The sequence below is a fragment of the Rhineura floridana genome, chromosome 18 (genome assembly GCF_030035675.1).
Source record: "Rhineura floridana isolate rRhiFlo1 chromosome 18, rRhiFlo1.hap2, whole genome shotgun sequence".
NCBI lineage: Eukaryota > Metazoa > Chordata > Lepidosauria > Squamata > Rhineuridae > Rhineura > Rhineura floridana.
This window is the reverse complement of record NC_084497.1, coordinates 2,052,188-2,062,467: the sequence shown is the minus strand read 5'-3', so window position 1 is coordinate 2,062,467 and position 10,280 is coordinate 2,052,188. Positions and strand designations below refer to the sequence as shown.

At 50.8% G+C, this 10,280-nt stretch overlaps 1 protein-coding gene across 3 annotated transcripts; it reads right to left on the bottom strand.

Moving 5' to 3' along the window:
• Positions 1-1,454: 1,454 nt before the first annotated feature.
• On the bottom strand, positions 1,455-10,000 carry LOC133372444 (uncharacterized). 3 transcript variants are annotated; one of them, XM_061601067.1, is made up of 4 exons: positions 9,973-10,000; positions 6,864-7,682; positions 3,974-4,187; positions 1,455-2,360 (listed from the first exon to the last, which is right to left on the bottom strand). In XM_061601067.1, exons 2-4 carry the CDS (start codon positions 7,663-7,665, stop codon positions 2,153-2,155), a joined length of 1,224 nt encoding a protein of 407 aa, XP_061457051.1. In that variant the 5' UTR covers positions 7,666-7,682; positions 9,973-10,000; the 3' UTR covers positions 1,455-2,152. The 3 variants fall into 3 exon arrangements, with proteins under 3 accessions (XP_061457051.1, XP_061457052.1, XP_061457050.1); XM_061601068.1 differs by lacking the exon at positions 9,973-10,000 and adding an exon at positions 9,310-9,370; XM_061601066.1 differs by lacking the exon at positions 9,973-10,000 and adding an exon at positions 8,161-8,229.
• Between the last annotated feature and the right edge of the window lie 280 nt (positions 10,001-10,280).

The following is a 10,280-nucleotide window of genomic DNA, read 5'->3' as shown; positions in this document are numbered from 1 at the left end:
TTTCATGAGGATTTTTAAAAAAAGAAAAGAAGCCTGCAAATTGTTGCAGAACTGAATTTAGGATTGAAAAAATGAGACGCTGAGAGCACCCAAAATGGCCAGCTCCTTCTACAGGATCCCTAAGTACTAATATAACATAACCTGCAGTATTCGTGTTTATTTCAAGCATGGAGGTTGTGCAGTAAGAAGATTGTTTCCGTAACCCACCTCAAGTCCTTTAGACCAGACAAGGAGGAACCTACCAGAAAGCTGTGCAATGTATTCCCCCTAAAAGTTCCCACTTCCCCCGTGGCTTCCTTTAGGATGGAGCTAGCCCACAAAGAGTCCTCCAGATGTTGGACTCCAGCTGAGACCATTTTGTCCATGCTGGGGTAGATAGGAACTGGAATTCAACCACATCTGGAGGGCCTCAGGTTTCCCCATTGTTAATAGAAGAAGAGGCATTCCCTGCTCTCAAGGGGGGCGGAATACCTCTTCTAAACTGAGATTCTGTCTTCTGGCTCTTTGCATGCGGTAGGGAATGCTCCATCTTAGATCAGGGACAACAGGAGGGGGACTTGCAGCCCTCCAGAGTTAGTTGGTTATTATGTTTATATCCCACCTTTTCTCCCAAGCAGCTCAATGTGGCAGACATGGTTCTCCATTTTTATCCTCATCACAAACCTGCGAGCGGCCAAAGACCAGCCAAGTGGGCTTCATGGCTGAGTGGAGGATTCGAACCCTGGTCTCCCAGGTCTTAATTTGACACTAACCACTATAGATATTATAAGCTCTCGGAGGCCACTCACTCTTTCACCTCCCCAAATTGCCCACATTTAGTGGTTACCAAACACACTCAGTCCTCATTGGACTTTTTTGGGGAGGCACTGCCCACTCCCTAGGCTTATAAATAATCCTGGGACTACTTGTATAGATTTGTGTTCCTGTAAACCTCCAGATTCGCCCATGAATGTGGATGCCTCTTGTTTGTCAGAGGCACAATTTTGATTGGCGCTCAGCAGTTGAGTTTGCTTTTTGAAGGAGCCATGAGAGTAGCTGCTGCCTGTTTAGTTTTCCACGGAACGTTCATGAACTTCAAATCATCCTGTCGACTTTAACTTAGATCCTAGGCACCAAAATAAAAATGCCCAGTATCTAGGGCCTTGGGACTAAAATTATCTTTTAAATTAATGTATTGCATGTATTTACAACACATCAAAATGCCCCTAGTGCTTTGAGGGCAACCACAGAGGTTACAGCCAGTGAAAAAGCATGTGGATCTCCCATTGATGCCAACGGGGGATGAAGTAAACAGGAACAACAAAAATTTGTGGCAAATCTAGTGCTATTTTACTGAATAAAAATGAAATGAATGGAAGATTTCAGACCCAAAAGGAGCAATGAAGCAAACTAATTTTAACACACCGCTGGTAGCAGGTACTGGGTGGCAAGAGGAATTGCACTCTGCACATGCATGAAGAAATTTCTTTTATTATTAACTCCAGCAGCTTCAGGCCAATGCTTGTGGTACTCAAAGCAGCTTCCTTGAGTCTGCTTTGGTGGCCAGTTTCTAAAACTAAAAACTATTGGGGCTCACATTTCTCTAGAAGGTTGACTTGGAAGTTTCCCCACTCTTCCAGTCTTACATGTGAAGGAAGTTCACTCTAGATATGCTCAGAAGTGCTATGAACAATCAAGAGAATTGGAAGGCATCTCAATGGTCATCTAGTCCAGCCCATTCCCACTGCAGGGAATCCTCTGCTGCGACTGAGCCTCTAGCACTGCAGGGAGATTCCTAAGCAGTAGGAAGCTTTGGCTGAAAATTAAATGTTGTGCTCTGCACATCCTCAGAGACACAATTTTCATTTGTGCTTCTTTATGTAAGACATCCCCCCGCTGCCTTATGACATCAGACGTTGCAGTACTGGCCTTGAACAAAAACACAACCTCCTTTATCTTGATGCTGGCTTTTTGCAAAGCACATCAAAGACATTAACTCCCTGCTTACAAAATCACTCAGATTTCCCCAAGAAATCTTATTTTGAAGCAGACAGCTGGTCTCCTGAGTGCGACCGCAGGACCAAGAGATTTAAGAGTGTGCCAGAGTTGTTGTACAGGGCTTTTTGGTTGGCGGGGGGGATAGCATCCATTTTTCTATGAACTGATTTCTCACTCATCTCTTCGGCATAGTCAGTCCGAGTGTTGGAGCCGGCGTGGCATGGGCGTAACCCACTGGCGAGGCCGCAAAGAGGAATCCAAAGCCCAGGTGGTAGAGGCAGAACAGGTTGTAGGCCATCAGGGAGAGCGTCGGGAAGAAGGACAGCCCGAAACCGAAGCCGCGGTAAGTGCTGCAGAGGTGCAAACTGGCCCAGTACAAGTACCTGCAGGTGCCAAGGGGAAGAAGGGTTTGAGTTCTCTGTTGCATCAAGACAGCAGGGTGTTCAGAGAGCCCAGTTGTTAGACTCTTGTTCCTCTTCCAGAGCTATAATTTCCAGAGTGATTTAACAATAAATCCCTCTTCCCAGGGAATCCTGGGGATTGTAGTTTAGGGTCTCCTAACAACTGTCAGTACCCTTCACAAACTACAGTTCCCAGGATGCTTTGGGGAAAGCCAGGACTGTGTAATGTGGTGTGACACTGCTTTAAATGCATAACAGAGAAGGGGCTTTGCAGTGCCTCTGCTACTCAGTACACGGCACTGCTAGCCAATGGGGTGCCCTCCACATTTGGGGTGACAGCACTCATCATGCCCATTAGTGATGGGGGGGATTTGGTTCTCTTTTAAAGGCAAATCTACCTAGTGTGCATTTTCTGACACAATATGCTGCCTGAAATGCAACCATAAAATGCTCACTTCTCTGAATTTTGCAATGCTGTTCTTCAGCTAAGTAATTTGTGTGTGTCTGCGTGCATACTATGGTAAGGTGTGTGTAAAAATGCATATATTAGAAAAACAATATTCAAAATGCTTTATATTAGGGAAAACAGCTTTGCAAAAATGTGCATATAGGGCAAATTGTATTAAAATGTGTATATTAGGAGAAATTTGCACCAAGATGCTGATAAATTTTCACAAGGACTTTTTTTAATTGCAAGCTGTTGCGGAGAAGCAAATTTAAGAATGGAAAAAGGAGAAAAAGAGAGAAACTAAAGTGGACAGATTTGCCCCTTCCTAATCCCCAGTTAGGATGATGGGAATTAAAGTCTGGCAACATCTGGGGGTGCCACTTTGGCTACCTGTGGGGTAGATCACGCCAAACAAATCTAGTCTGAGCAGGTAAAAGTCGCCTTCCTCTGTTGCTGTTTATTGAAACCAATTTTGTAGACAAAATCCTAATCCCCCCGGGTGCACTTTTCATTGTGTAGTTTACACATAAGTAGACCTACTCGTACAACATCCCCATTTATGGTTTTCCTTTGGGAAACGAAACAAAACAAAACCCTCTCCCTGCGGGATAAAATATCCCAGAAATGCATTGGGGTGTTTTTCCTACCCCAGCCAATGTGAGCAGATTGAGGTCGCAAAAATGCCCCGTCGTTTGTTCATAGTGCAAAGAGCACTGGAGTCATGGAAATTTTTTATCTCCTCTGAATAAGTGTTTTCTGGCTCTGAGTGTTTGGGTACTGTCACACACACTTCTTCTGACATCACAGAGACCCAAGTGTTATCTGGGGCCAAGATCTCAGCCCACCATACATTGGAGGGGTAGAAAATACGCCCTCAAAAATGTATGTGTGATTTCCCCCCCCCCCCAAGACATTGGATGAAGGTTTTAAGGCAGACTTGGTTTTGGAACCATGAGGACTGGGAACTTACTTTTATTTTTAGGGGAAAGATACATCAAAGCCCTCGAGAGGGTGCAGGGTTGTCAAGGGGTACAGTGTGGGGATCAGGGGTGTGCCTGAGAAGAGTCCCCAGGGCCAGACAGAGAGGACTGGAGGGCCGCCCTTGGCTCCCAGGGAGAGTTCCCCCACTGCCGCCTTCATGTCTCACCTTCCCATGGAAAAGAGTCCCACGAGGATTGGGATGAGGCGCAGGTGCTCCTGGGGGAGAAACGTTGCTGTTGCCGTCACGTTGAGGCCGAAGACAACGAGCTGGTCCACGGATCCAGCAGTAAAAATCTGGTGGAGCAGGGTGGGCCGGGAGGAGGGGTCCACAGGGCCGAGAGTGTCCAGGCACAGGGTGGAGAAGGCCCTCGACGTGATGCCTGCAGCCAAGAGAGGGCTAGCGTGAGTTCCTGGAGATGCTTCCCAGTTCACTGATACCTTTTGCATTGAGAAAGACAACTGGAGATGCCAAATGACTGGTCTGTACACAGTCCCCTAGACAAGAGAGAGTGCTGGAAAGGTCCAGAGGTCCGGGCGCTCCCCTGAGGGCCCAGCTAGTCAGTTTGCAGGAGGCATCTGAAGAAGTCTCCCACTTTTCAGAGGGAAAGAATTGTGGCTTAGCGGCAGAGCATATCCTTTCTCTGATTCAATTCCCGTCAGCTGCAGGCAGGGCTGGGAGAGCCGGAAACCACGGGTGGCTCCATGACAGTGGAGGAGCGGAATCCGCTCCGGGCTTTCACCCAGGCTTTCAAGAAGCTGTCCAAGGTGCTGAAACCTACAGCTCCTTGGAAGTTTGGCCTAAAACCCGGAGCAGCCTCCCCTACCCCACTGACGTGCAGTCACCAGCTGCTGCCGTGTGAAACCACTCCCACTCAGAATAAACAGCCCAGAGTTCAGTGGACCAACGGACTGACTCAGCATATAAAGCAGCTTCCTATATAACTAGCCCCACCTCCTGTTAATATTTCCACTCGCCTCTGCTGCCTGCTGCAGCACCTTTCCATTTGCCCTGGCCAAGTCTCTGTGGCCTTGTCAGCATTGTATGACAGTTTCAACCAACAGTTGATATGTTTGTGAGCGTTCTGTGACGCCCCAGCTGCCCCACCAAAGAGGGGCTTTGAGGCAGGCAGACGACAACCAGCTTGCAGCCTTTTCGGGGCAGGGGGTTCTTCCTAAACTCTCCCTATCTGAAATTCCTCTGCAGGCGTTGGCGTTCCAGATGTTCATTCTGCTGTTTCTGACAGGGTTCTCTTTGTTTGTTTAATTCTCAGTTTCTGGCAGAACTTTGCGGCTTGTTTAGAATCAAGGGCTGGAAGGACCTCAGAGATCATTTAGTCCAACCCGCCTGGGGAATCCCACCTTCAGAGGCTGCCTGTTTGACTGTCAAACAGCCGGTGCCATCAGGAAGTTTATACAGCAGGTAACTTCTGTAGATATCCCCTCCATCCAGGCATGCAAGAAGATTGGTCACCATTTGGGAACACATTCGAGCCAAGCAAAAACAGTCAAGGAAGGAGCAAAGGAGGGCTGGAAAAGGGTGTGCCATGAGGAGAGGGGTGTGGCCTGTGGAGAGTTCCAAGGGCCAGAGAGAGATGCCTGAAGGCCCCCATTGGCCCTCAGGCCTGAGGTGTCCCCTCCCTGTCCTACAGAAATGAGAGAGAGTGCAGCGAGGGCATTTGGCCTCTAAACATTCCTAAACAGTCACACTGCATTGCTTTCTTGCAGTGTTTGGATTCACCAGATTTGAACGTCACCAGCTTTGCAATGTTGTTGCTGCTCCTCCACATGACCCCTTAAGGTTGGAATGTCTCGGGGGAGCAAATACTTCTGAATTTAGTGTCGTCCCCCCACGACCCCTGCAAGCTCTCCTCTGTTTGCAGAAATAACAACAGGCTGGAGGGGGGGATTTTTCTCTCGATCTAATTAAAATGGAGGAGGAAAAGTGCGGAGGGGCGGGGAGAGAGAAAGAGACGCTGAACTGCCGCAACCCAGTTTGCAACGAAGGTGCCCCAGCAGGAGTCATCGGGTCAGAGGACGACCGGCGTCAAAAGCAACAGCAAAGGGTCTGCGGCACAGAAGCCGCATTGCTTAGACAGCCAGAAGGTCCCATGTGGGAATGACTGCCTTCGAGGCTGCTCCATGAGGACTAGTGGGGTGTTCTCCCACTGACTTCAGTCTGTCTTCAGCCAGCCCCCACTTGCCTGCTTTCTGACTTGCAACTAGGGGGGATAAGGGAGAAATTCAATTCGGTTGGCATTTAAAGTCAAATCTATCAGATGCACTTTCTGAAAACAATATTTTTAAATTCACGTGTTCAGAATTTTTCTTGGACATTTTTCTTAATAATGTTATTTGTTATTTAGTTTAATTTTTGTAAATTGTATTGCTTTTATACTTGTGTTTAGTTTTCTTTGTAAGCTGCCTTGAGGGCCTTTGGCCAAAAGGCGGGGTATAAATAAATGTCATAATAATCATATAAGGAGCAAAACACAGCCGTCCTTTTGACATTCGTGCTTATCCAGAGTTTGCTATGCAGTTCGCCAGCTGACCAAGGTTTACAAAAATGCATAGATTAGGGGGAAAGCGTGCCCAAATATATTAATGGAAATAAGATACAAAAAGACACTGCTTGGAAAAAAAAAAGTGTGCGTTAACTCAAAACTGCCCAGAGAAATGTTTATTAGAAGAAATTCCTGTGGAAATGCTGGAGAATTTTCGTGAGGATTAAAAGAAAATATTGCAGATTGCTGCAGGAATGTGGACAACGGAAATTAAGACTGAGGAAGAAATGAGAAACCTGAAATGGACTAGTCCAGGGGGTGGCACCTGCCTGTCACAGCGTCAGGAGAGGGAAATGCCTGGGCAGAGCTTGGAGGGCCAGGCGGACTCAGTCCATGGGACTGACATTTCCTCAGCCCTGCTGTTCCTCCGTTAACGTGCTCGGCTGTCTCTCTGCCCCGAAGGCTGACTAATCCCAACCTCAGCTGCAACAGGACATGCCGACTGGGGATCCTGTGCCATCTCTCTCCCTCCCTCCCCACAAATGCTTCTTTTACCAAGCAGAATGGGAACCCCGGCGATCAGCAGGCAGCGCAGAGCGAAGGCGATGCGGCTGGCGAGATCCGGACAGGCGGGAACCTGCAGCGGCAGGAAGTAGTAGCCTCCGTAGAGCAACCATGGGGCCAGCAGGAGGGAGACAAAGGCAGAGGCCACCGCTTTCATGTGGCCAGTGGAACACGCCTGGCAGCATTTGCCGCCCCTGCGGTCAGGGCAGAAGGCCGGGTCCCCTGAGCCGTGGCACAAAACCAGGCAGGGCTGCTGTCCGCAGGGCGCTGGCAGCGGATCGGCTGGTGCGAGGGCTCCCGCTTGCCCTCCTCCTCCTGCTGGCTCCGCGGGGGGCAGGGGGCCCCTCGACAGGGTCTCGACAGCGTCCAGAAATGAAGTCTCTCTGGGCATCTGGATGGCCACCGTGTCGCCGCCGCCACCATCTTGTACCGTGGCGGCCTCCTCTGCAGGAGCGTCGGTCACTTCTGGCGCCCATGCTGCCTCCTGCAACAGCGAATGCCTGGTTTGGCTGCTGGGGTCTGGGAAGGCTTGCCCAGTGAGAGGATTGGCAGAGGCGGCTCCTTCCTCTTTCTCTTCCTCCCCTTCGGTAGAATGCAGCTCCTCGACTGATGACTCGGGACTGTCGGAGACGGGCGCCAGGCAGATCTGGGTGTCCAAGTCCAGGAAAGGCGAGAAGGAGAGGCGGCTGGGGTCGATGTCACGGAGCTGGCCGATGATGTCGGCGAGGGAGGCACGGACGTTGTCAAACTCTTTCAGCTGGTGCGGGCTGGCGGGGCTCTTTGCAGACGCCATGGCGGGAGAAGGAGGAGCTGAAAGGGCAGAGACACGGGTGAGAGCATCTGGAAAGAGGACTTATGCTGGGCCGGCATCATCATCACCTGGCACCCTTGGGCTGTTGACAGGGCACCAACCCCCTGGAAGGGCCCGCCACTGTTTTCAGCCAATAGAAAAACTATTGGCCCCCGCTAATTTTCCAGGTTTTTTTCTGGGCCTTCACACCTCTAACAACACCGCCACGCAGTGTTGCTCTGAGGCATTATGGGGGCACTCAGCAGCTCATTGCTGCTGCTGTGAGCCACCCCTGCAAGGTAACCCATCCCAGAGCCCACCAACAAAGAAGGAGCCCATCAGATTACTCTTTTCTCTTCAACCCTGCACAAACCTCAATAGGACTACAGACTTGGAAACAAACATTTGGCAGAGAAATATATCAATATTTGGCTCCTACTCATCGTAATGCCTCGTTGCCCATTCATCTACCTGCCCTTCCATCTGTGTCTCTCTTACCTTCCCTCTTCCAATTCCTGTCACCATCACGTGAAAGGCTGTAACCCTGTCCCAGCATGGGAAAAGCCCGTCTGAATGTCTGGAAAGCCACTGCCAGTTAGTGCGAGCCGTACTGACCTAGACGGGCCAACAGCTTGACTCAGTATGAGGCAGCCTCCTCTGTTCTTCTGCCCTGTGGCTGCAAGCTTTCTTTCCTTGCCAGTCAAACGCGGCATTCTTTTCCCTGGCCAAAAGGACCCTGCTTTACATTTTGCCAACAAAGTGTTTGTGAGCATTCCGTTACGCTCCCGCTGCCTCGCCAATGGCTGGAAGCAGAGAGAGGGAGGACAGTTGGCTTATAGCCCATCACAGGAATGGACAGACTTCCAGGTTTGCGCAATCTACTAGGAACAAGGTGTCTCTGGGTACATGCGCTCAGCCCAGGTCAGGGCTTTGTTTTCACCGCTGGAACTGGGCTCTGGATAATCCTCTCCTAGTTTTCCAACTCCCTCCCCCCAAAAATCCTGGGAACTGCAGTTTACCCCTCACAGAGCTACCATTCCCAGCGCCCTTAACAAACCACAGCACCCAGAATTCTTCGCCGCGCTTCCAATCAACACAGCGCATTGTGAAAACAATGGGATTTGCTCCCACGGGAGGCAGTGATGGCCACCAACTTGGATGGCTTTAAAAAAGAATTAGACAAATTCATGGGGGATGATAAAGCTACCTACAGCTACTGGCCACGGTGGCTTTAGCTCCATGGTCAGAGGCATTGTCCTTCCGAAAACCACTTGCTTGAAACCACAGGAGGGGAGAGTTGCTCTCGCACTCAGGTCCTGCTTTGGGGCTTCCCATTGGGGGCGTCTGGTTGGCCTCTGTGAGGACAGGACACTGGACTAGGTGGGCCCCCTTTGGCCGTATCCACCAGGCTCTTCTGAGGTTCTGAAAGGTATGGTGTGGGCACAGCTTAATTTAGAAGCACCTTTTGGTTGCTGCTGCTGTTGTTGAACAATTGGCAGCCGGGATCCTTCCTGATCTAGTGGGGGATCCCGGCCAACAGCTCACTCTTTGCCTATCCTGTATAGAACACCCAGGACTCCAGATATGAAGAGGTGGATTCCCCTCTCCCCACTTTGCAAGCAAAACGCGGGGAAACCCCCCTCTTACCTTGGAATGGGAAGGGGTCAGTGGCGGCTTCCAGACCATCTGGGGGTTTGGGCCCTCCTTCCAGCCCGGCTCTTGTGTGACCCCCCAAAATCCCCCTTCAAAACTTCCCTCCTTTCCCTGTTGCCTTATTCTAGCCCCTCAAATCTCTGCATTAACTCCCCCCAAACTGATCTGTCCCACTTCTTAACCTACCCCCCCAATTCCAACTTCACTCCCCACTTTACCCCCTCCCCACACCTCAGGTTTGCCCTCTTGCAATCTGTCTCCCCATCAGCCCCCCTCCCCAATTTGACACCCCCTTTCCCTCCCCCCTCCCTCGCCCTTCCCACACCCCAGATCTGCCCCATCATAAAACCACCCACCCCCGGCTTTTTTTAAACTCCCACATTCAGCCCCACAGACATCACCTCCTTTCTTCAGCTTCACCTCCCCCTCGCAAAACGTCCCCCCAGTTCCAGCCCCCACCTGCCCTTCCCCCTAGTTTCCTCCCCCCATTTTAACCCTATCCAACCTGAATTCCTTTCCAGCCCCACATCTCCTCTCTTCCCTTCCCCCCAGATTGCCCCCCTGGTTTGTTACCCCCACTTCACCCACAAAGCCCCATCTCCACCGCCTATTCTAGACACACACACCCCACGGCCCTGATTCCCCTCCTTGCTTTACCTTTCTGCACGCGCTCCTCCGGGCTCCGCTATAAGCCTTTTTTTAAAAAAAATCTGCTCCAAACTTTCACTGATTCGGATTCTGCCCCCTCCTCCCCTTCCTTGAGGCTCCGCCCCCTGTCCCCGCCCACCCCCTGCAGCCGGCCAATCACTGGTCGCAAGCACAAAGCTCGGAGAGGCACCCATCAACCGCATTCCAAAGCCCCTTCCTCTCTCCCCCCCTCCCCCACTATGGAAAAGTGGGGAGGGGCAGGCGAGCTTCACTCATGGGGTGCCTGGACACAAAGGGGGAGGGGGGGGCGGAGTTCA